Source organism: Barbatula barbatula (genome assembly GCF_947034865.1).
Source record: "Barbatula barbatula genome assembly, chromosome: 14".
In the NCBI taxonomy this organism is placed as follows: Eukaryota; Metazoa; Chordata; class Actinopteri; order Cypriniformes; family Nemacheilidae; genus Barbatula; species Barbatula barbatula.
In genome coordinates, this window is record NC_136777.1 from 22,789,245 (window position 1) to 22,815,229 (window position 25,985).

Below are 25,985 nucleotides of genomic sequence, written 5' to 3' on the forward strand. Positions count from 1 at the left end.
CTGATTCATTATCAGATTAAGGTGTTTCAGCGAAGGCTGTGAAAGAGCATCGGGCGCTGTGTCTGTCGCTATGTCTGATTCACAAATTGTACATTGTACAAAGCGCTATATAAATAAAGCTGACTTGACTTGACTTGACTAATTCACTAAAAATTCATATTTTTTAGGTCAGTTTGCTCATGAAGAAAATGCTTCTTGATTCAAGAATGTTGTGACATTTTTCTGGAAAACAAGACAAAAAGACTTTTTGCAGTGCAGGTCATGTGTTTGAAGAGTTTTACATTTTTGACATAAAGAGATGGAAAAAAGGTTCAAGAACCAAACAGATTCATATGTGTTAAAATCAGCTTGTCGCTCAAGTACATGAATTCCACATAACCAATGGCATGCAGATTCCCAAAAACACATTAATCCGACATTAAACTCAATACACATCATGAAATGCGACAGAACTTATTTTGTTTAAATGTTGCTTGAGCGGCACGGAACACAATCTACTTAACGGTTCAATTGAACAAATCAGCAAATAATGAAAGTGTTTCTCATATGATAAATAGCGGTGAAGTATCACAACGGGAAAATAAGTGAACAGGGTCCCGTGTGCACCACATCCTGATTCACCACCTCTGGAGCGATGGAGACATCTGTTTACTTATCAATAAGAAACATGAAAAGACAAACGTGGTTTTTGCTTTTGTTATCTAATTTGCACTCCAAAGGTCCTAAAACGCACACAGCCTCTGTAGATCAAGCAAATAAAACTCTGTTTTTTTAATCCCGGCAACTAACTTCTAGCATAAAAACCCCTGAGATAAAAAAGTCTTGTTACCGTCGTCAAACCCACGACTGAGAGGCCAGCTCTCTTTATTCCAGCGTGTCACCCTTGGCCTCAGGTTGAAATGCCGTTCCCATCGTTGTCAAGGGCTGAAGATGGATTGAGGCTGTGTTTGCCTGAGGAAGCCCTGAGGTGGAGAGGTCAGTGTTTTGAGACAGCGGGGGGTTGCAGATGATTATTGAGACCTCTGGCAGTCTATTCACACACCAGCACTGACATTTCCAAAAGAAACACACACACAGTTCCAGCTGGGTACCTTGGTCTCCTAGCAACCTTCACCTCAGTCATTTTGACTGGCGTCACCTTTGGTGAGCAATCGTCGATCCACAAAGCCTCAGGACATTTATATTACAGCAGCAGTTACAAAGCAATACACAAGACCTTTAGATTCCTCCTGGCCATTAATACAACACGGCTGTCTAATGTCACATATTGTGTTCTTGCCTGGGTGATAAATGCTCAGCGCCATAATAATGACATTTAATCTCCTTGAGACAATTCATGAGAACAAATCAGACGCCATAGAAAAAAACTATTCATTTTTTACATCGACCGGTAAGTGTTGAAAATTAAACAATGGAATGGTTAAAGGGTAACTGTGCCAAAGGGGTGAGCCTTTTCCTTCTGAGTCATTCCACAACCGTTCATCTTCAAAATACAATTTAACATAGTTTTGATGAGGTCACAGAGCTTTCATGGACACAAACTTTATGTGCGCAATAAAGCAAAAATAACCACTTTATTCAACAATTCCAAACAAAGTCCACAAAGAAAATAGCACGCATATACGTGTGGTGTTAATGCAGAAAGCCACAATGGGAACGGGTGAAGCTGGGTGAAGGCGCTGATGCTGGGGACGCGTGGCTGGAGTATTTTTGCTATTATTCGGTACACTCAAATGAATGTCTTCCACAGAGAAACTTGAAGTTAACACAACGAATCAAAACCCAGACATCTTGACAGATTCTGCAGTTTTCAATCTGATGACACGGAAATCCTGATAAAAACAGTCCGTCTGTCACATGAAGCAATGTTTTCAGTTTTTGTAAGCTGCATCTGTGTAACACAATGAATGTAGAAAAAGAGACGATAATGATAAAACAAAAACTGAAATGATGTCTTTGCTCAAGTATTCCTCTAGCCCTTGTCTGGGACACTGCTGATGTGAGCGGTGTAAATGTTTCTTTGACGTTCTTTTTTTAGCGATTTGCAGCTTCCCAAACCTCATGGGTCATTTCTTGTGCTGAGCCACTGCTCTCCGGTATAACCTGTGTGTCTTCTTGTTTTGTACATCTATTCAAACCAACATCAAACCCACTCACACTCTTTTTGAATAAAAACTTCAGATAAAAGAAAAAGAACTGCACGGTTACGGTATCAGACCTGTTCTGACTCCTTAGCCTGTTATGTGTGTGAAAGTGAGGGTTATACTGTATGAGCGCTTGCGTTGTGTTCCTCTCATTAGTGTCGAGCCATTAGCCTCTTAAAAACAAGCGTGTAATCCACTCAGATTACCCAGAAAGCTTTGTGCTCAGCAGATGATCTTGTTAAAGCATGGTAAAAGGATTTTCAATGCTGATTCTCATGTCTTCCTGATCATTTGCAGGCTTGTCCACGAATCTGTTGCTACAGCGATTTCTCAGCACACAATGTATAAACCTCATTGGAATACGCACCAAGCTGATTATTAACCCATTTGTTGATAAATCAGATTTTTATTCGAAGAATATAATTGACGATAGTGTCAGCTGACAGAAAAGCACGTGAATGTTTATCATTTTCTGTCGGGACGGACGCAGTAGAGCTCTCGTGTGAACAAGATCATCACACATCATTTATTAACATTAATTCATTTGGCATCTGATTCAAACTGTGCCAATTGGCAGGTAATGATTCCTGAAATCATTTCTTTTCTATGGAATCTCCTCCTCTAAGATTTGACATGTCAATTCAAAAACGAATTTCTGATATTCCATTGTTTATTTAATGTTATGCGCACGCATGGTGTTGTCTGTGTTTACAGAGACCTGAGTGAGAATTTCATCCAGGCGATTCCTCGAAAGGCCTTCCGGGGAGCCACGGACATCAAGAACCTGTAAGCCGGCCTCGTAACTACATCAAACGAATAAAGAAATGACGTATTTGCATGACATTGGTTTGCCTGTGTATTTTGCAGTCAGTTGGACAAGAATCACATTAGCTGCATTGAGGACGGAGCTTTTCGTGCGTTACGTGACCTGGAAGTTTTGTTAGTATCTCACAGAGACACATCACCACTCAAACCTGTGGCATGAGCAAATCATTACAGCGCATCACTAATCTGTGGAAGACTCTTGATAGGTTCATTGATATTTTGCAGAACGCTGAACAACAACAACATCAGCAGTATTCCTGTGTCGAGCTTCAACCACATGCCCAAACTCAGGACCTTGTGAGTAACACACAGCACCTTTCCTCTTCATCAGTTCATCTCTTCACTTTTTATGACGTGAAATGAACATTACAAATGAAAGATGGATTTAACCTCAATTCTGGAAAGGAACTGGCTGTAATAGATGTTCTCTGTCTATGTTTTGCTACAGAAACTTGCTTCTTCTTGGACAAAAATTCCATTAGACAGATTAGGCTCCATTTGTGTGACATTTACCAGATAAAAGCACATTTACACCTCAGGTTACAGCAGTCTTGCATATTGAAATAACATGTCTGAAACATGTTATAACGTTTGTGTTCGTGTTCAGCCGTTTGCATTCCAACAACCTGAACTGCGACTGTCATCTGGCCTGGTTGTCTCAGTGGCTGCGGGAGCGTCCGGCCCTCGGCCTGTTCACCCAATGCAGCTCTCCGACTCCACTGAAAGGACTCAACGTGGCCGAGGTCCAGAAACATGAGTTCACCTGCTCAGGTAACGGAAGCCTTTTGAGCTATCGCTGATAATCCTTTTTATTTATCAACATGATCATTTTTGTCTACATTCTCATTGACGTTCAATGCATTTCAAACAAACGTATAAGAGTCTAAAGCTCATGTAACATTGTAACACTTTCACTACAGTAGTTGAGTAATGCGCATTTTTCTTTATCTTTTATTATTTCCACTAAGTTGTATTTGGCTATTATAGTAGTAAACTACTAAAAATAACATCAAGACCCATGTAAACTGTATGTGCCAATTTAACCGACCACTCACTTTAGTATAAGTTGCTGTTGGACAACATTTAAACACCTTATGTTATCTTAAACATTTCAACAAGTGTTACATGTAACAAGTATTTTCAACTTGACCTACGCAGTAATAATAGGACGTGAAATAAAAGGAGAGTGTAATGCGAACTTCTGAGTCTCATATCTACATCATACTGAGGGATTTGGATTCACTCCGTGCTCTATGTGTTCCATGTTCCATTGTGTTATATGAATATATACTTATAAACTTATATTTAATAACCTTGGTTTTAAAATACGATGTACAACAACACTGAGAACATTTCATTTAGTTTCACAGTGATGCAGTTAAAGTTTCTCTTTACTGTGCAGGTCCCGCTGAAAGCACTGGTGTTCAGTTGTGCAGTTTTGCCGCAGGTTCGTGTCCAGCGGTCTGCACCTGCAGTAATAATATTGTGGACTGTCGAGGCAAAGGACTGACAGCCATCCCAGCCAACTTGCCCGAAAGCATGGCAGAGATGTAAGTGAGATCCTGTACTGACTGCAATACTGTGAATTTTGTGTCCAATGTGGGCGATGGCCATTAGCAGGGTAAATAAGTCAAAATAAGACCGAAGGACAAAAGGTTAAACTAGTTTTTCTTCATCTTTTCACATGCAGTATAGTTTGTTTAAAATTTGTATCCAAGTTTACATTGTCATTAAGATGCTGGCTCTCTTCCCACCATATACAGTAGCTGACTTCAGATTTTGCTATTCTTGTCAGGAGGTTTGGCATCAGACCAGTCTGTGGGTTTCTGGGGCCCTAGACAAGATTGTCAAAACAAGTCTGACCCGTATAAAACAAACCTGACAATTAACATGTCTATAAACTCGCCGTTTAACTGAAATAGTCCTGAGGTGTGACAGATGAATTGTACACAGACATTGAAGTTTATATAACTGTATATCTATGGTTCATCATTAATTTTTTTATATAGACAGGTAGTTCCAGTCACTTTTATCAGCGTTTGAAATGAACTGACAAAAATTACCGCCATTTTCTCTCTGTAAAGTCATAATAAGCGGATAATCCACGACACATTTTAATGGACTTCGCGGAGGCAACCACCTTCTGCATCTTGTCGGTTGGTTCTTGGCGTCCACGTCGTGCATTAACACCCTTTAATGCACGGCTGGCTGTGGATAATCCCTTAAAGCTGGAATACACCGCACAAATGTTAAAATCTGAACAGAGATCACACACTTGCACATTTTTTGAAAGGTTGCAGAGAACAACAGGGCATCATGCTAAGCGATTAAACCTGCAGACTTTCTGCAACAAGTATGTTACAGTCTTGCTCCAAAGATGCACTGCAGACCGATACAGTTTTCTTACTGCAGGATAAGGTCCAGGTGTAAAGCACAACTGACCCGCAGGCATACACACCGAACACATTACAGTAAACATGAAACTACTTCTGTTGTACATCTACAGTAGATTTATTTAAACACACATAAATAGAGTGAACCAAGCGGTCAGAGAACACGAGCCCGCAGGAATGTGCTGTCTGGAATCACAACAATGTAAAGAATGTCAATTGCGTTTCTCTGTTTCCCACTGAGTGCTCTGAACTGGCACCGCCCTTCTTAAACCTACACACCAAAGTGCAGCGCTGTAACAAACAGACCTAAGCTTGGTCTCATTTGAAAGAAAACAAAATGCAGATTTTATTTCTAAAGGAAAATCACAAAAAAAAAGAGTATGTCGCTATGAGAATATATACAAATATTATCTTTTTCTTTTATAAATAAAGTACATCGTTTTTTTGTTTCAGCCTAAAAATTAAATATGTTATAGTCCCAAGTCTCACCAAGTCTTGTGTCAAGTTTGATCTTGTTATAATAAAAATGGACCATTTTGTGGGTATGTTTGCTGCTCTACCACTAAAATCCACTAGGTTTGCAAATGCTTGGTTTGAAACCACAAAAAATTATATATTTTCAATTTTTATATTTTTCAAATAGCAGACACAATGAAAAAATACAAATAGACAAGGACTTGTGAACAAAATGAAAACAAAAAACCTATTATATAAAAATATATATATGAAACACTAATTTATGAATCAATTCTCATTTATGGACAAATAACTCTTCCTACATAATTTATTATGTGAAACACTGATGAAATTTGTATTCTAGAGTCTTAGACCTTTCCAAAGATATAATGTTTGTGATGGTAAGATAAGAATTTACAAGCACAACAGTAAAAGTTGGTGTCCTGCTGACGGGAGGGTGGCAGGAAGCACAATCACATTTTTTTAACGCAATTTATGAACAAATAACTCTTCGTACATAAATAATTCTATAAACATTGATGACATGTGTTTTCTAGAGTCTCAGACTTTTCCAAAGATATAATGTTTGTCATGCGAGAACTCACATCCCGAATCTTGAAGTAAATCAGCTGTCCCGTGTACGGGCCGGTGCCAGTTAACTGTTTGAGTGGTTGTCAATTGGCATTATATGAGCGAAACAGGGGTGCTTTCCTCACAGTATTGTACCCGCAGGGTGTGACATTAAACCAGAACCAGATCAAACCAGTAAGACACCAGCGTGATGTAATCACAACCCAAAATATTTCAGTAAAATCAGGTTCACGTTTAAAGGAAGTTTAAAAATATTGAGTCATATTGAAGAGTGTTTGGGGTATGATCTTGAGATTATTATCTCATGTGCTCATGTGACTGCCACAAGATAATCAAGAGCAAATGTAATCAGGGCTTGAGCATCAATGCATGACGGAGGGCGTGTCCCAACGTGAGCGTCATAGTTACAACTGCCTATCACATTGTTCTCCGGTCTTGCATGAATGCAATTGACTAGCGCCTGCGCTACGTTATTTGCATAAGGTGATCTGACCGACTGACACCTGCTGTGGCACTTGAAGAGGTTGAGAAATTTTAAACTAATGCCGCGGGAAATGCCAGTGATACGTCACCGACGGACCCACAATTCAGTTCGGCAACGCTTGACGTCCCCCATTCAAAGTAAATGAGAAGCATTAACGCTGACGCCCCGTGTGAATGTACCGTTATGTTTCATGCTTCATCTTCTTCTTTCTTCTTTTTTTCCACTTTTTCTCTGTAGACGTCTGGAACAAAATGGCATCAAGTCCATCCCTCCTGGAGCGTTTTCACCTTACAAGAAACTTCGCAGAATGTAAGATTTACAAGCCCATCTCTGAGGAACGCTCACATCACGTGCACAAACAGTTATTGCCATCATGACTTAACAAATTAAATTTCTTAGGCTCGGTTTCACAGACAAGGCTTCAGCCAAATGAAGCCTCGTGTCGGTTGAGCATCAACATATCTTAAAATGGTGAATGTTCCGTCGCGAGATGCACACCAGCAATGTTTGAGTCCCATTTATAAAGCTACTTAAACGTCTTACGTTAACAAAGGCCTGGCCCTGGTTTAATCCAAGCCCTGGCTGTGAAACCGTCCCTCTGTGTTTTAGGTGGCCAACTTCACCATTGGTATACATCCCTAACCAGATCTATTGGTTTCAGGCTTCATTAAAATCTGCACCACAGAATATACACCACAGATCTTTTATTATACCATGCCCTAAATGTCCAGGTTTGCATACGAGGAGAAACAAGCTGTTTTGGAGTGTGTCTCTTTAAGGGCAAATGAGCTGCTAGTCTCCGCTCCTTTCCTGCAGAAAAGCCACTAAATAGAACACCTGCAATCTTTAGCCAAAAAAGTCTAACGGCTAATGCTAACGGCCTTTTTTATGGATGTCTTTTTCATGAAAGGACCCCTTTTAATAAACATCTATACTAAATAAGACATTTAGAACTGCCTTTTATGCTTAACTTGAACAAGAAAAAAGTTATGCGTCCTAAATTATGAAATAAATATAATGTTATTTTGCAGGTGAATTGTTGGTGTTGCTTGACAATATAAATGTGTTGCAGAAAGAACCTCCTCATTCTAAGCAGAAAGTGTTTTTCCACAATCAGAAGGTTCTATCTGCGTTTGACCCGTCCCAAAAATCCCCATTTGCTAATTTCAGAGGATTTTGATATTGTTTATTTCGTGTCTTTTTCATGCTTGTAAGACATATAATAGTTTTCTATGTGGAATGCAAAAACGTTGAAGCTCAATATCTCAAAACACATGTTCTGGTCCTCTCTTTCTCAACAGAGATCTCAGCAACAACCAGATATCAGAGATCGCTCCTGACGCTTTTCAAGGCCTACGCTCCTTAAACTCACTGTGAGTGTTTTGTTGCTTCTAAGTTTGTGTATGTCTGTGGATGGGGATGCAAGGTTTAAGCGCTTTTCCACACATGGTCTGGTCCAGTTACAGTGATGTTTCCACAACAGCCTGGCTCGGCACAACTACAAACCCGTTTCAGGCCAGAATCGTCAGCACGGTTGTGGAAGCTTGCTGAATCATGCTAATAGAATGTAGTGACATTGCCACTCAGGATTGGTCACTCGTCAGTTGCCTGGATACCAGTTTCTCTCTGTTGCCAACAGAGAAGTTGAAAGTTCATTCTGCTGGTAAATATCTGGAGCTGAAGGATTCTGTCAAGTTCACCACAGACCGGCGCCTGCAACATAGATGTTCATTATAAATACAAATAAGAATGAGAACAACACCTAAGCCGTTTAACATAAACGAGACAAGACAGAGGGAACAGATGATGAGCAGTTGGGGATGATGGCAGACAGGTGACAGGTGAGGGAGAATGGAGGATTATGGGAAATGGAGTCCGGGGGAAACACAGGCAATGGAGAACACTGGGAAGCAGACAGGGGATATGGAAGTCATAGCTCAGTCTCTTGCATTACCAAGGCAGTAAATGACTTGTTTGTGTTTAATGGGACAGTTCACCCAAAAATAAAAATGTTGTCATTTACACACATTCGAGTTCCAAATCTGTATAGATTCTGTGTTCTGATGAACACAAAGAACGATTTTTGGAGAAATGCTAATATAACCAAACCCCATCGACTAACATATTAGGAACATTTAGTCTATAATTGTTTTTGTTCTGTTGATTTTGATGAATATTTGACAGAAAGCAGTTCTGTGGCACTTTTGACTACCATTGTCATATTTCTGAGCACAATCCATCTGTCTCACGTCTATTTGACGTCTGCAAGACATCTGCAATACATAGTTTGCTCATCTGCAATACGTCACGGAGACGTCCGAACGTCTTTAATACGTCTGCTAAAGATCTGGAGATCTGGAAACATCTGCTGCGTAAAAACTTCTGCTTAACATCTTAGAAAGAGCAGCTCAACATCCATTCTACATCATATACATCTTACAGACATCTTCTAGAAGTGATCAGTGACCCAATGTGCCTGGTTGCAAAAAAAACCTTAGATAAAGAAGACCCTTAGATAAAGAAGACCCTTAGATAGAGAAGACCCTTAGATAAAGAAGACCCTTAGATATGGTGTAAGGGAACCTTAATGAGAAACGGGTTGCAAGAAATAAGGGTTTACTTAAAGAAACTAAACTACTAAAGTGTTCCTCTAAGTTCTGTTACGTGTTGCAACAAAGTTATTAAGTTTCTACCTTTAAAAATGAAGGGATCTCAAACGCGATGAATGAAATCATGTTCATTCAAGTGGAGAAAGTAATGACGCTTATTTTCAGAGATAAGATGGGACTAATGATACGCAATCGACCGTGAATTTTTTTAGTTTGATGCTTATATCAGTGTTTTTTCTTTTTGCGTATTTATCTAAAACAATAGCTTAAGTGTCGTCTTTTTCTGTGTAATATTGCCCGTAAGTCAAATGTTTTAGTAGCTGTATTGTTAAATTTGCATTCTATTAAAGTCAATGTATATTTTATGGCATAACTACAGCCAGTTTTGACAGAAACTATTGTGAAATGCTGAGTATAAACACTAAGGTAAGGGTGACTTATTGACCTCAATTAGGGGCTTTTATGCAACCAGTGCCCAAAGCCGTGTACACTATATACTGGTTTACCACCCCGGGAGCTGATCGGGACACAGTACAGGTTTAATGCTATGGAACAGTGTTATTTTGATGTTAGCAGATACTTTTAATGTTTAATGCTACTAAATCACTAGTGGGGGCTAATGACGCAGAGGGGAACTGAGTCTGGAAATATTGTGACGTGGTCCAGGTGATGAGGGGAGTGCCCTCTGGTGGAGCATTTAAGCCAATGGTAGTGAGTACCAACAGCACTGAAAGTAAACATGTTTGTATTTAGTTATTAACATTGAGTAACTTACATTTTTAGGAGGAATTATTCATCAAACAGAGACAGGGTTTAGAACAGGGTTTCCCAAATGGTGAAATGCCGGAGGGTCGTGAGTTGGCACTCTGTGTGTCTACCAGTGCACAGCACTTTGTTAGAAAATGATACATGTTTTAAAATATATTTATAATAAATGTACAATACTTCTCAATAAAATTTTAAAAAGTATTAACATGTAAATGTGCTATTAAAGTTGTTCTCAGGTTGCGTTTCGTGTTCATTATTTTGCTCGGTTAAATGTGCTTTACTTGACAAAAAGTTTGAAAACTCCAAAAATAGTGCCAAGACAGGATGAACTTAAACAAAATGTGTGAAACCTGAAAACAAATACAAATAAAGAAATGTAGAAGACATGCAAGTTGTTTAGCATAAATGTGTGTTTCAGTATAGACTCCAGGTTTGGAGCTCAGCTGTGTTGAGATCTTGAATTATTTTAAGGTTTTATATTGAATGTCTCTCTAATTCCCAGGGTTCTGTACGGAAACAAGATCACTGATCTGCCCAGAGGAGTGTTTGATGGACTCCACACCCTTCAGCTGCTGTGAGTGTTTGTGTGTCACCCTTACATATAATAATACACTGTCAGTCAGTCAACACAAAAACAAAAAAGGAATTAGCTTAAGCCAGGTCTAGGACTAGTTTCATTAGGAAACATCTCCTTTTGAGACAACACAAAGGCACTGATGTACTTTGAGATACTGTATGTGTGGCTTGATGCAATTCATAATTCTAAAGTCATTGCTCTCTCTTTCTGGTCCGTCCCTTGTGTTTAGCCTGTTGAATGCAAACAAGATCCACTGTCTGAGAGAAAACACGTTTCAGGACTTGCAAAATCTCTCGCTGCTGTCTTTATATGACAACAAAATCCAAACTCTGGCAAAGGGTACCTTTACGTCACTGCGAGCGATTCAGACACTGTAAGTACAAAAATATCCCAGTCATCCATGATACATCTCATAGAGGTCTGTCTCCAGCCACGCACGTATGCGCTATTCCGCAGCATTTGATAGTAGAAGTTGTGCGAGTAGCGTGTTCACATCGGAATATGGAACACTGGAAACCCAAGAGAGGTGAGGCAGCTCACATAGAAGTGACAGTTCACCCAGTAATGTCAATTCTGTCATCATTTACTCATCCCCGTGTCATTTCAAACCTGCATGACTTTTTTTTCTTCCGCAGAACACAAAAGATGATATTTTGCTGAATTTTTACATTAGAGAGTACCTCCAAAGACAGGACTGATCTTGTTCCCCCTTTGGTTTCTGCTAACAGTTTTGTTTAACAGTTTTTAAAGTAACATGTTCGAATGTGTAGAGTTTTTGGAAAAAAAAATTTTCATGGCCAGATTGCTTTTCTACTGGGATTTAAAGAAAATGTGTTGTTTTGCGTGTTACTGCAGTCATTTAGCACAGAATCCATTCATCTGCGACTGTAATCTTAAGTGGTTGGCTGATTATCTGCGTTCGAACCCCATCGAGACCAGCGGCGCTCGCTGCACCAGTCCCAGACGTCTCGCCAACAAACGCATCGGTCAGATCAAGAGCAAGAAGTTCCGCTGCTCCGGTAAATAACCTCATTTTCAACTCAATGGAACAGTACAGTACAGTACTACATCTGTGATATTAGTCATTTAAAACCTGGAAACAGTTCTGTAGTAGGCATGTGAATCTACGAATTGAAATGTATTTTAATGGAAAAGGTTGTGTGACTGCATCCTAAATTGATATCATTGCTTTCTGCTTGTGTCTCTATAACAGCCAAAGAGCAGTACGTCATCCCAGGTGAGAACCTTTAATCTAACAAAAGATTTTCACATCCCTTTTTCCAGTGCTTTAAGAAGAAAAACAAACAGAGAAGCGTCAATATATAAATGAGGAGAGGGAAAAACGGAAGCATATTCTCTGGGAAAAGTCTTGCTCTTGTCCTGGAGTTTCCAGGGTTTTATTCCATAATATTTGAACGTCTGTCACCAGTCTAAAAGTAAAGCAAGACTTTAAAACCTTTGCTCCAGCCTGCCCCGTATACGTCATTTTTACACAACCATATTTTGTCAGAGATTCTCATCTGGAGGTTAAATCAACTTGAAACATTTGTCTTAACTTTTGTAAGGGAGTTTTAAAGTCATAACAAATAAATATTTTTTGACATGAAATAAGGCCGCAAACGTTTCTCTCATCACTAATTTAGAAGACTGATATTTATCATTTATTGAAATGTATTGCAACCAGCATTCACACAATGGGCCCTATCATACACTCGCCGCGATCTGCCCCGAGCGCAACTGGCTCTTAAAGGGAATGGGAGATGAGACTCTGATTGGATTGCTGCATGTTTTGCCCAACACACCTATGATTCAGTAAGAAAATAGAGACAACCCCTTTAGACCATACGCCTGGCGCCCATCCTTCTCATCCTTAATCTAGCAAAAGTGGATTCGGACACACCCTAAGTGCACTTTAGACCATGCACTTACATCATTAAAATAGGGCCTTGTTGTGTTACAGGGACTGAAGACAGCAGGCTCTATAATGACTGTAGCAATGATCCGGTCTGCCCGGCCAAATGCCGATGCGAGTCTAATGTGGTGGACTGTTCAAACCTGCGGCTCAAGCGTATCCCTGAGCACATCCCGGTGTCCACAACCGAACTGTAAGGCAACAAATCTTATAATCTGCATTTAAGACAGATGCATTACGCTATGCTTCATAACACTTCTCATTCTACTTTCTTACAAGACGTCTCAACAGTAATGAGATCACAAGTATAGAGGCCACGGGTGTATTCAAGACACTCTCTCACCTCAAGAAAATGTAAGAGGCGTTCTCAGGTTGAGATGATATTTATGATAAGTATCTCCTCGATGAACATCTTTGATGGTCCTGGAAAAACATTCCTGTCAGTCAAGCACCCAGGACCAGGACCAGGTTTAGGTTTCTTTAACAGGAATTCTGCTCCAGGACCAACAAAAGATGTTCCTCGCTGCTTCTGATGCTGCACTGACGCTGTCATGTGACCTACAGAAACCTCAGCAACAATAAGATCTCTGAGATCGAGGACGGGGCGTTCGAGGGCGCGTCTTCAGTGAATGAACTGCATCTGACGGCTAACCAACTGGACTCGGCGCACAGTGGCATCTTCAGGGGTCTGGACGGCCTACGGATGCTGTGAGCTCACGTACAACCGTACACAGACATGATACAAGCATCACTGATGATCAGATTGCGTCTTCATCTTTATTATCTGTTTATTTTACAGCATGTTGCGAAACAATCGCATTAGCTGCATTCACAACAACAGTTTCACAGGACTGGACAACGTTCGCCTGCTGTCGCTCTATGACAACACGTTGACGAGCATCAGTCCCGGAGCCTTTGACACGCTGCAGAGCCTCTCAACCCTGTATGAAGCCAATGATACGTGGGCAGAAATCCTGACTTCCAGTGCTGTCTCCTGTCATCTTTATCTGTGTCTTTTTCAGGAAACATTTTATTTGGACAGAAGGTTTGGTGTGAACAATATGGACATGGTGGATGATACCGAGTCCAAACATCAATGCATGAAAAGAACACTTATTTGAGCGTTAAGTCCTGAGAATAACCCTTCTATTGCACAGTATATAACACCACTCCAAATGTTATGACTAAATCACACATGATGCAGGATTTCTGACCGCTCATCATTCTAGCTCACTGGTTACAAAATGTTTTCATTAGCAAACAAATAAGAATACTTGTTATCATTTGTTTGCGGGATTCCTTTGCTTTCTGGATGATTGACGCATATTTGTTTTTGCAGAAACCTGCTTGCCAACCCATTCAACTGTAACTGTAAGCTGGCATGGCTGAGTGGCTGGTTGAGGAGCCGTAAAATCGTGACCGGAAACCCACGCTGTCAGCAGCCAGCTTTCCTCAAAGAGATTCCCCTGCAGGATGTCGCGCTGCCAGACTTCCGCTGTGAAGAGGGTAAAGCGCCTCTGTTGATCATCTGTCTTCTCTTCAACTTTAGTTTTTTACTTATGCTAATGATAGAGTGATAAAAGGGCTTTCTGTTGTTTTAGTTCGCCCAAAAATACATTTGATCAATCCTAGGTGACGTTCTTCAACCCAACACAATTTGAGTCATTTGAAAGATGTCCTGGCTAATGAAATTGGGAAGCCCAGATTTTAAAGCGTGTAAATTGGTCTGTTCTGTGTACGTTACAATTTTAACGTATTCGTTCTGTTGGCTAGTTTTTATTATAAACACTACTATTGTTAGTGTAGCTTGGAGGAGTCACCATACATCTACATTAAAGAGTGGCACTCATTTTGGCTATTTGTTATTGGCAAACAATACTTCCTTTTTATTTTCCCCATGTTGCGCACTGCCTCCACCTGACCAACAAACTACATAGTCTGCATGCATATTTACAGACGGACTATGTTCATGTCCGTGTGCCCAAACCGTCAGTTACAGGGACAGATGCTTGGAAACACTTTTGTTTGGATTTTAACTTGTTCACTCGTTTCGGTCAACTGAATGAGGAGCTTATCACGGCGAGAAAGCTAGACCTCGTAGGGTGGTACTGACAAATAACAAATGTCGCTGTGTCACTTTTATGTAAAAAAGAGGGCACTAAATATAGTGCTAAAGTTGCTATATTGCCACTGGTTTGTTTGACCAAGTGTTTGACAAGAGACTTGAAGGGGATCATATGCCCAAATATGTGACTGTTACGAAACGGTAATGTAATCTGATGACCCAATTTACACTGTGGCGACCTGAAGAGTGAAATGCCTTGGATTCGTCCCTACAACGTAACTTCACGAAATCTGCCTGTTGTGGTCACATTGTGACAATGATATGGATTAATAGTTTTGTGTTGGTTGGTAACCAGTTGATATTTTGTATTTTATAAAATATTCTTTGGGCAGACATGCAGTATAACTCATTTAACTTGTCCTTATTTGCCCATAACTATTTTAGATACTTTTTCAAAAACATGAATGACACCGACTCAGAGTTGTAATACTTTTCATTTACTATATAGAACAAAAAATCAGCCACACATCAAATCGCATTCAAAATGGTAAGCATGTTTAAAAATATTCAAATGAACAACAAAACTGTTCTCCAGATGCTTATCTTTATATAGCCGATATTTACAGCAGTTATGTCTATAAATGGGAAAATTATGATCAAGATGAATTTTATAATCTTAACAAACAAAAATATACGTACAGTATATATATACAAATGTAGTTGCATTTGCGCTAATTTAGAAATGTTTTTCGTTGCATTCACCGGCCCAAAATATTTGTTCTGAAGGTTAATAAACAATAAGAGAGGGTAATTGCTAATGCTAATTTAATGTTTTCAAAAGCTAAACGTAAACTTGTAGCTTTTGAGCTTTGTGATATAATATCTTTATTTTCTTCAAGGAGAAGGAGTGAGAGAGAATCGCAATATGAATGTTTTTGAGCAAATTGTTGCTACTCCGCTTACATACTCTGATGAGCAAAAGGTTTGAATGTTGACCAAACTCATAATTCAGTCGATGCGCAATACGCAAGAATTCCGCAATAATATAAACCAGCTGGAAAACTTCCAGTGAATCAACAAGTGAGAGAGCATTTAACATTCTGGCAATGAGTTACTAGGCCATGTTTTGTGAAGTAGGACTCTGGCTGAGGCAAGTGATAAATAAAAAATAAAAAAAGAGAAATATACACATTTTTTAGCTAAAGATGTTAGGGGTCAGTCATTGGGGACTGGTGTGTTTTTAGTTGGTTTTTGAAGGGTGTGATGGATGCTGCAACCTGGGGGAAGGTTTTCGTAAGCGGTTTGGTGTCTCGTTGAGTCGAACGTAGAGCTGTATGAATGAGTTCAGTTAGGACTAGAGGTGAGTTTCCTTTCATTTCAGTGATTTAGATTTGCTACAGGCAGTCATTGGAGTGAAATCAGCACGGATGTGACGTGGGCTCTTTCAGGCCGATTGAAGACCAGATGTGCTGGAAGACAAGCCAGTAGGGCAATAATACTTTAGTCGTAAGTCATGCCATAACATCAATTTAGTTGTTTAAACGTAAAACAAGATGAAAAGACGTTTCATTTCAACTGCATGAGGGGACAACAGATCTCAGTGTTTCTCCTCAGCAAATTTCAATTGAATTATCACTTTTCAAACTCTTCTAAGGCAGCGAGTATAGTAAGAAATCCCATAGCTGTCAGTTCAGCGGAAATGTCTGAGCTAGCGTATCGGAAGGAAGAACCTGTGCATATAGTCAATTATGACGCTGAGGTTTCACGGTGGGTTTGCCAGTCCAGTCTTTTCCATTGACCTTCAATAGACTTGACAAATCCCCTTTATGCTGCTTGTCTGTCCTGTGTGCAGGTGTGCAAGAGGAATCAAGCTGTACTCCACCCGTCCAGTGTCCCAGCGACTGTACCTGTCTGGAGACAGTGATACGCTGCAGCAACAAACATTTAAGCATCCTACCCAAAGGCATTCCACGCAACGTCACCGAGCTGTGAGACTGACTTTATTACACCTCTGAACATATGATCAACTCTGGTGAACATTTAAAGTCAAATACAAAAATGTCCTCGAAAGGTTGATTAGAACATACTGTATATGATATCAAGATTTATGTTGTGGGAGGAGCTGATACACGGACAGAAAGACAGATGTTTGCTGTAAAAGTGACTCTGTGCTTGAAATAATCTGCTTTTGTGTGTATCATCTGGGTTGCTATAAACACAAAAATCACAAGAGATAAATGGAAGAACATTATTAGCGAATGAGAGTTTGCTGGATCGTGATGTCATTGATACTGTGAACTGCAGGACCGGGGAAAGCTGCTGCAGTCGTTGTGTAATGAGGATCATTTTCAGTGGGAGTGGCTGAAATCACACACAGTCACCAGATGCCTTACGTTCCCTAAGAGCATGACAACCTCTCATTTACACTTTGCTCTCACTGATTCCAGGCCTGTTTCCAGGTGTGTTCTGGAGTCACATCATTATTATCCCTAATTATTAGCCCCCAACAGCCAGACCTAAACTAACACCCATAAACCCACAACCAGCTGCTGGGATTTCTGTGGAATGACCCGCAGCGTTTCACATTCCCTGTGCATTCTTCAACATTCAATGAAAGGGCGACACAACAGCGAGACGCACACAAACGAAGTTTTACTTTAGTTTCACATATGCAATTAAAAGCAGAACATTTGACGTGTGCTACATTCATTCTCTTCTTCAATCATTCAATGTCTTTGTCTGAGGAACTGGACTCTCTATAAATTGAATCTACACGTTGGCATATTAACCTGCTATATTGTGATCAGTCACGTGACATGCACGGTTTGGCATCGATTTATCTTTGCAATGCACGTTTTGATAAGCACAAGTATTACCAAGGATGAAGAGGTTCAGGTTTGGAACAATATGTTAGCGAGTAACTGATGCGGAAAAGAGAGTGAAGCAGTGAGATTAAAGGCCTTTAACATTGAGCTCCTGTCTGCAGATACTTGGATGGAAACCAGTTCAGCATTGTGCCACAAGAGCTCTCCACCTTCAAAAATCTGCAGCTGGTGTAGGTCTCTCTATATCCTTTGCAACTTTAAGTTTTTAATTTCAATGATGTTTATCTTCACTTGTTCATCTTCTTGTTCTTTTCAGAGACCTAAGTAATAACAAAATCAGCTCCCTAACCAGTTCTTCATTTGCCAACATGACTCAGCTTACTACCTTGTATGTGTTATTACATTCATTTTTTTAAGCTATTATTACAGTATGGCAGTTTATTTTGGTTGTTTTTGTCCTCCAGGATTCTCAGCTATAATGCTCTTCGTTGTATTCCAACTTTGGCATTTGCGGGTCTTCGATCTCTCCGCTTGCTGTATGTATCTTTTTGTCTTTTTATCTTCTAAAGGCATATCTCTCTTTTTTGCCCTAATGACATTTAAACCACAATAAGTGACATTCGAAAGCATTTGCTAGGTTCCTATTTCAGTGAGGTTTGCAGTTTAGCGAATTTGCAGGCCCTAAGTTTCACAGTACATGAATGCGGTGTTTGAACTCCATCATCTTAGGCCTATTTCCAGACATTAATGTTCCACAAAATACATTCTGGATTGAATGAGCTGTGATTTGTTTTTCTGCGCTTTTCTGCCTTCGATAAGCACCGAAAAAGATCTTGACACTGCAGCATTAGGTCAAGTTTGGACAGGAGATGAGCATGCTTAAAGATCTCTGAAGTCACCAAAGTAGTCTTTAGCTTTATATCACTCTGATAACTCGCACATTATAATAGTTTATACAACAGTTCTTTCTGGTTCTCAAATCTGATTGACTGAAAGACATACGATATTCCACCAGTAACATAGATAAGTAAGATCTGAAATGACAAATTGCACATTAATTCATTAGGTAGACATAGAAACACGTGAAAAGATTCTTAGAGATTGTAAATAAACTTACAGGCAAATCTTTCTCTATGGCAAAGATTGTTTGCGTGCTGAACTGATACTAATGCTGCATGTTGACAATGGCAATAGAAATCAACACTGCGTATGTATGGAATTATAACAAACAAATAATGGGAATTACACAAACATACACATTTGGCAGTGTTTCTTTTATTCACAGCGCTCAGGAATGGTTTAAAAAATAACAGCGCGTGACTCAAGGGTCAGTTGATGGTGCTCGCACTCTCTCATAACAGGCGGTTAATTTAAAGCGGGAATAAACGTTGCTTTACATGTTGCGTGCGTGTGTGTGTGTGTGTGTGTTTGTGGGTTTTTTTAGGTCTCTGCATGGCAATGACATCTCGGAGCTGCCTGATGGGATCTTCAATGACGCTACATCGCTGTCACATCTGTGAGCAATCAAACAAACACATTTACAAATCTATTTATGTCAATGTTGGTTCATGCTGGACCATGTTTGAAAATGTCCAGGGCTATTGGGGCGAACCCACTGTACTGTGATTGCCGACTGCGCTGGCTCTCTGACTGGGTGAAAACCGGCTACAAGGAGCCTGGAATTGCCCGCTGTGTCAGTCCGCATGGCATGGAGGGCAAACTGCTTCTCACCACACCTGCCAAGAGGTTTGAATGTCAAGGTAAAAATAATAATAAAATTTTACGCAAAATAATCCATGAGTAAACTTAAGCAGAAATCTAAACAAACCACACAAAAGTGAGCCCTTTCCATGTGCAGGTAAAAGTATGTATAAAGCCCACTGTATTATGTTTTCTTTGGGAACTGAAGAAGCTTATTTAGGCTTGTGTGTACAGGTGAGGTGGACACGGCCATACTGGCAAAATGTAACCCATGTGTGTCCAGTCCCTGTTTAAATGGCGGGACCTGTCACAAAGATGAGCTGGACGGCTACAGGTGCAGCTGTTTAGAAGGGTTTAAGGTAAGTAAACACAACATGTAATCAGTCTGAGGGCTGACAGAACATGAAACATTTATGTGTTTGCTGTTTTGCCCAGGGAAAGAACTGTGATATAGTGCCTAATGCTTGTGTCAGCGAGCCCTGTCAACATGGAGGAATATGCAATGTGTCTGAAGAAAACAATAAAGCCTACAGGTCAGTGTGCTTTGATCATCTGAACCTTTCTATATTATAGTGGCAAACATAATATCAACGATATTACAACAAATAGGCTTTCCATTGATGCATGGTTTGTTAGGATAGGATAATATTTGGCTGAAAAAAAGGTGCTGTAGCAGGCCGTTACTTAGAAGAAACAGTTTAGTTTTAACGCTCTCTATGGGCTTACCACTGTAATGACGTTGTGAAGAGTAGATGAACCCGAAAGCAGAAATTCTGAGCTTTACTGTACATAGATCCCAAACTTGAGTGGGTAATTCCCAAATAGCAGGCCGCAGTTAGTAAATTGTATAGCCATGTTTCCAGCTAAACGTTTTAATTATATTTAAATGATTGATATTTTTACAAAATATATTCTTTGAACATGATATTTACCTAATATCATAAAGATTTTTGGCATGAAACAAAAAATAATAATTTTGACCCAGACAAAGTATTGTTGGCTATTGCTACAAATATACCTGCACTACTTATGACTGGTTTTGTAGTCCAGGGTCACATATACAGACAATAACAAAGGCCCTAAAACAGAGCTTTGTGGCAATCCATAAATTAATTGCAATAGGTTTGATGATTCACCATTTTACTGAAAAAATGTAACGGTCAGATAGGTAGACAACTCCTGTCATGCTATTGTAATGATGTTGGGTTACTTTATGTCTTTCCTGAGGTTTTTTTCTGTTAAACTTCATTTTTGTCCGATGCAGTATATATGGAGCAGCCATACATTTCTTAATATTCTCTTACACAGCTCATAGAGGATTTGATCTCATTGGAAACTCTTATTCTTTGTTTTCCCAGCTGTTCCTGTCCTGCGGCCTTTGAAGGTCTCACGTGTGAGATTGACATTGACAATTGTAAAGATAATGACTGTCAGAATGGAGCGACCTGTATAGATGGCCTTCACAACTACACTTGTTTATGTTCTCCTTTTTACACAGGTCTGTAATAAACGTACTCAACATATATCATCCTAGCACCTTATTATTATTATTATACATGCGTACCGTCTTTCATCTCTCTCTCTCTCTCTCTCTCTCTCTCTCTCTCTCTCTCTCTCTCTCTGTGTGTGTAGGGGAGATGTGTGAAGAACTGGAGGATATGTGTGCTTCTGGTCGAAGTCCCTGTAAGCACCAATCCACCTGCGTCATTACAGCCACCGGCCCAAAGTAAATACACTTCTGTCATCTTGTAACCACGTTTAGAGCTTTTTCTAAGCTAATATTTCAAATACTTGATTCAGAAAGCTGATCACAAAAAAGCCTCATATTGAATGCTTTCATTTGTGTATGTGTGTGCTTTAGATGTATATGTGAACCTGGTTTCGTTGGTGATGACTGCAGTGTAAACTATGACGATTGTAGAGAACACAAGTGCCATGACAGGGCAGAATGTTTGGATGAAATAAACGGATACACCTGTGTTTGTCCACATGGCTACAGGTCAGTAAAAATATTCCCCAAATAAAAACTGTTATGAAGTATTCTTAGAATCGAAAGAATTAGTTTAGAATGAAAAGGTGAAAAAGTAAGTATTTAGTAAGTATAGTTTCTGGACTTTGTAGCAAATTTTTCTTTACTACATTCTAAAGCAGTGTTTCTCAACTGGTGGGTGTCGAGACCGCTCTAAGTGGGTCGTGGAGTGTACCATCTAAGAAACAACATCAACAACAAAAAACTTAATTCTAAATGGTTTTCTGATGCGAAACTTTTATTTTGAAATATGTGTACGAAGGTTGTTGGCAGATGCCTGAGCAAGTGAGTGCTCCCTGTCTCAATTCAATATCTGTGTTTCGGTAAGATGTTGTCAGGCTGAATGTCAGTATCATAATTCTGTCGTTATTTTCTTAACTTGTTACAAAATAAAAAGTCTTTCACTTCAGAAAATCGAAATATCCTGTCCTGTCAGACGTAATGCAGTGCTGTATTCACACAAATGCTTTACTTAAGCGCTAAAGAAGCTACGAGCGTGGCATGCAACGTATAAAATTAAAGTACCTAAAATCACATAAATGTGTTAGCTGGGAAGGATATACATGAAGGTATGATATTCACATTCATCTTTCATTAACAGTTCGTGTTAGTATTGTGTTTTCACCATGGTAACTTTTGTTTCCATAACCCCAAAATACCATGTTATTTTGAATATATTCATATTATGGTGATGGCTACACATGGGCTAAAAAGTGGGTCACTGCTTAGTGACCATGGGAAAGTGTGGGTCTCATTGCCAAACCAGTTGAGAAACACTGTTCTTAAGCATAATATCGTACGTTTTACTCCACTACATTACATAGATGTATTTTGTAAAAATTTTTACCTTAAATACCTAGGGTGACCTAAAGAATCTAGTCATGCAGCATGGTGCAACATAAATGTAACATTTACATTTACGCATTTGGCAGACGCTTATATCCGACATTGGATTGTACTATACATTTGTTTCTGTACTACACAACTCATGGTTTCAAACACGCTAAGAGGGAAGAGAGGGCGATAGAGTCAGCTAGACGGAAGCGCACCGAAGGGGGCGCTCCAGGTCTTACTGAACTCCTTATGCGCCTCGGTAAAACTCGGCACTTGAGCCAGGCACGGCTTGGACCCGGACCCAATGTGCGAAGTACCCAGCCGCGAGCGCCAGGGCTGCGGTGCACCGCAACCCGACACTCACGGCGGTCCGAGCGAGCATGGCTGACACCTTGACGTCTGCTCTCACCTGTGCTCGACCTCCCGAGGGAGGAAGCTTCAGGGAATCGCCAGAGTCTGATGCCGGCAGGTCGTGCTCCGATGTTGCAGGGACCTCTCACCTCCACGGCTCGTGTCCGAGCGCGTGGCTGAGGAATAAGACGGCTTAGGACCATCTTCGGGGAACTGCTAAACAAGCGAGAAGGGGCGTGAGCCGGCCGGCTGACGGATTAACGGAACTTGTTATTTACTTTGTTGTAACTTTAGTTCAACAACTTTTTTTCTATGGGGAGTCAGGCTAACACCAGGCAGAGAAGCAGATCCAAATGCATTAGGTTTGGTCACGACAGTGCAGGCAGATGCTAAGTCCACCACAGTGGACCAGATGCAGTCTGAGCCAACCAGAGTGAACCAGGAGAGTAACAGGATGCAGCTCAAGACCAGAGAGGAGCCGGTGGTGATAAAGACCAGGGAGGCTAGGGAAGAGGGAAGTCCAAGGCTACTGTCTTGACCATGGCAGAGAGCACTGGGCCAGGCTAGAGTGGCTTCTGGACAGTGGCAAACACAGGAAGTGCAGACGATAGTAGTGGAACCACTGAGCTTGGCGCTTCTGGTGTGGCACTCTGCAGTTTTGGCCATGACGGCTGGAGGCTCTGCTGTGGCAGTCATGATGGCTTACTGCCCAACATCCTCATCAGCTGCCCCTACGCTGAGCATGTAACCAACTAAAATGATGAAAGATGTAATCAATTAATTCTGCAACAAACACTCAAGGACAATCATGGAGGAATTTAGCTAGGAGTTGTTTGTTGAATCCATAACAATAGAAATCCATGCAAAATCTGGAAGGTCAGTAAGGTATGCAATGTCAAAAGTACTTGGTGTGATACATTGACAAAGATGGACAAACCTATCTACTGAATCTGCTGGACAAGGCACACAGGAAATGGGAGCATAAAACACAAGACACAAAAGATCACAAGACAGGAGAAACAGGCTGAGATCGTAATATTCATACTAGATTCATATTAATAATGCAGTTTAAAGCTCTCTCATAGAACACTTACGAAATTGGTCCGAAAAGTGTTTCTTTTTTGACAATTCGAGTTGACACTTTTAAATAAAAAATAAAGTAACTATATTGATCTTTGAAAGCGTAGACATATCTTGAAGTCTGTAAATTGTTAGGTCACCTGTCAATTAAACTCCAGGCGAAGGGTCAATTGGTAGCACATTACATTAGCTAAGGTGTAAAGGTCATCATGGGGTTGATTCCCAGGCAACACATTTTGATAAAATGGATAGATTCAAGTTGCTTTGGATAAGCGTCTGTCATAATGTGTGTAGATGTAAACAAGGAACTTTGAAAATTAGCTTTGAGCTTATAAAGGTTGGCCTTACTGTAAATGTTGTGAGCAGTGGACAGCTGTGTGAAGTGCCATCTACACTGCGATCTCCATGCGACCTGGCCGACTGTCAGAACAATGCGCCCTGTGTGGAGCGAGGCGGCCATCCGCTGTGTCAGTGCCTGGAAGGGTTTGGTGGACCACGCTGTGAAAAGTTGGTTAGCGTTAACTTTGTGGACCGAGACTCCTACTTGCTCCTGAGTGACCTAAAGAACTGGCCACACGCCAACATCACTCTACAGGTATTCACTGAAGCCCAAATGTATTTTATATTTTTTATAAAAGTATTTATACAGTACATAAATCAATGTCATTCAATGTAGACAACAACAAATAAAGAATATGGCCCAATGATGCTCTTAAAGCTGTTGTTAAGCTTATTCAGTTATTTTGCACATTATCAGGCGTCGGGCCATTAAGAGCTGTGACAATCAAGAAACCTATGATGAACCTAACATGCAAGTTGCCATGATACTATGCATTAACTGCGCTTTACTGCATCTACCAATAAAACAAATTATGTGCAACCTGTAAAAGTAACATTTCTAGATAAGCGTCAGCACGGTACCCTGGAGGCATTAGAAATGTGACTTGGTAACACTTTACTGTTCCCTGGATTTCTTTAACTGTTGAATAACGTATATAGCAACATAGCCAGGCAACAATTTGAGCTCTTTTGAACCCACAGAATAATAATGGAGCTATGACCATGCTTTGTCTGTACAAAGTCTACCCAAGCAGACTGTAATGGTGTTTCTTATTCAACATATTATTTGGACAGTATATTATTACAGGCGAATCTGATGGGTAAAGCAGCAGCTCGCTTTCTTCTGTTCCAGGGTTGCCATATCTGTGTAACAAAACCATCCCAATGTCTATTCAAAACTAGCTGGAAAAACACAGACTTGGCAACACTGTTCTAAAATGGATAACGGTTTCTTTGTTAGGTGTCTACAGCAGAAGACAATGGCATTCTTCTGTACAATGGAGACAATGATCATATTGCTGTAGAACTTTATGAGGGTCATGTTAAAGTCAGCTATGACCCTGGCAGCCACTCAAGTCATGCAATTTACAGGTGAGATTCACGTTAGTTTTACGTATTGAATATTGACAGACTGTTGGGGTAATGCAATGGGTAGATGAGAATCAACTGAGGAGTGATATTGAAACTTTTTTATATTGTTGGTTTTACTGAGATACTGAAGGTACTGAAATATGTCTTTCAATTTTCTGTTGTTTGATTTGTCGGCAGTACTGAGACCATCAATGATGGTGAGTTCCATACCGTAGAGCTGGTGACCTTTGACCAGATGGTGAACCTGTCTATAGATGGAGGCAGGCCAATGACAATGGACAGCTTTGGCAAAGTGCAGCCCTTGAGGGGAGAGACTCCACTATATGTGGGAGGTAAGGAGGCACCACAGATTTTTACTGTAAATGTAAATTGCGAGTTCAATCACATCTACACATCCATAAATGCACCTCACTTATATGCAGGCCCTGCATTAAGTTTGCTCTCCAATTTCTGTAGTTTGTTTTTCAAATTTAATGCAACCAGCAATAATGGCAGTTGAATCAGTAGAGCTATAACCAGATTTGAATGTGAATGCTGTACATTTCACCATTCATTGCCCCAGAAGTAATCTTATATTTTCTCTATAAATTAGGCATGCCGGTTGATGTCCACCCCACAGCCCCCCGAATATGGCAGATCCAGAATGGCTCTAGTTTCCATGGTTGTATTCAGAACCTGTACATCAATAACGAGCTACAGGACTTTACCAAAACTCAGATGAAACCTGGTGTAGTGCCTGGGTGCGAGCCTTGCAGAAAGATATATTGCTTGCATGGCATTTGCCAACCCAGTACAGCCACAGGCCCTGTTTGTCACTGCCAGCATGGATGGAGTGGGCAACACTGTGACCAGCCTGCTACAAATCCCTGCCTTGGCAGCAAGTGAGTGGATGATTGACCTTTACTGCAAC

At 40.3% G+C, this 25,985-nt stretch overlaps 1 protein-coding gene across 1 annotated transcript in view; it reads left to right on the forward strand.

Moving 5' to 3' along the window:
- slit1a (slit homolog 1a) overlaps positions 1-25,985 on the forward strand; it is a 50,245-nt gene that overhangs the window by 18,800 nt on the left and 5,460 nt on the right. The window contains exons 5-35 of the mRNA XM_079473010.1: positions 2,859-2,930; positions 3,012-3,083; positions 3,195-3,266; positions 3,577-3,740; positions 4,372-4,519; positions 7,131-7,202; positions 8,195-8,266; positions 10,773-10,844; positions 11,077-11,220; positions 11,703-11,866; positions 12,061-12,084; positions 12,808-12,952; positions 13,039-13,113; positions 13,324-13,467; positions 13,559-13,702; positions 14,099-14,265; positions 16,677-16,812; positions 17,811-17,879; positions 17,966-18,037; positions 18,114-18,185; positions 19,094-19,165; positions 19,246-19,409; positions 19,585-19,709; positions 19,786-19,883; positions 20,709-20,848; positions 20,983-21,076; positions 21,212-21,349; positions 24,011-24,239; positions 24,945-25,075; positions 25,253-25,407; positions 25,668-25,956. Coding sequence (XP_079329136.1) covers positions 2,859-2,930; positions 3,012-3,083; positions 3,195-3,266; positions 3,577-3,740; positions 4,372-4,519; positions 7,131-7,202; positions 8,195-8,266; positions 10,773-10,844; positions 11,077-11,220; positions 11,703-11,866; positions 12,061-12,084; positions 12,808-12,952; positions 13,039-13,113; positions 13,324-13,467; positions 13,559-13,702; positions 14,099-14,265; positions 16,677-16,812; positions 17,811-17,879; positions 17,966-18,037; positions 18,114-18,185; positions 19,094-19,165; positions 19,246-19,409; positions 19,585-19,709; positions 19,786-19,883; positions 20,709-20,848; positions 20,983-21,076; positions 21,212-21,349; positions 24,011-24,239; positions 24,945-25,075; positions 25,253-25,407; positions 25,668-25,956 — 3,735 coding nt within the window. The remainder of the gene's footprint in view (positions 1-2,858; positions 2,931-3,011; positions 3,084-3,194; positions 3,267-3,576; positions 3,741-4,371; positions 4,520-7,130; positions 7,203-8,194; positions 8,267-10,772; positions 10,845-11,076; positions 11,221-11,702; positions 11,867-12,060; positions 12,085-12,807; positions 12,953-13,038; positions 13,114-13,323; positions 13,468-13,558; positions 13,703-14,098; positions 14,266-16,676; positions 16,813-17,810; positions 17,880-17,965; positions 18,038-18,113; positions 18,186-19,093; positions 19,166-19,245; positions 19,410-19,584; positions 19,710-19,785; positions 19,884-20,708; positions 20,849-20,982; positions 21,077-21,211; positions 21,350-24,010; positions 24,240-24,944; positions 25,076-25,252; positions 25,408-25,667; positions 25,957-25,985) is intronic.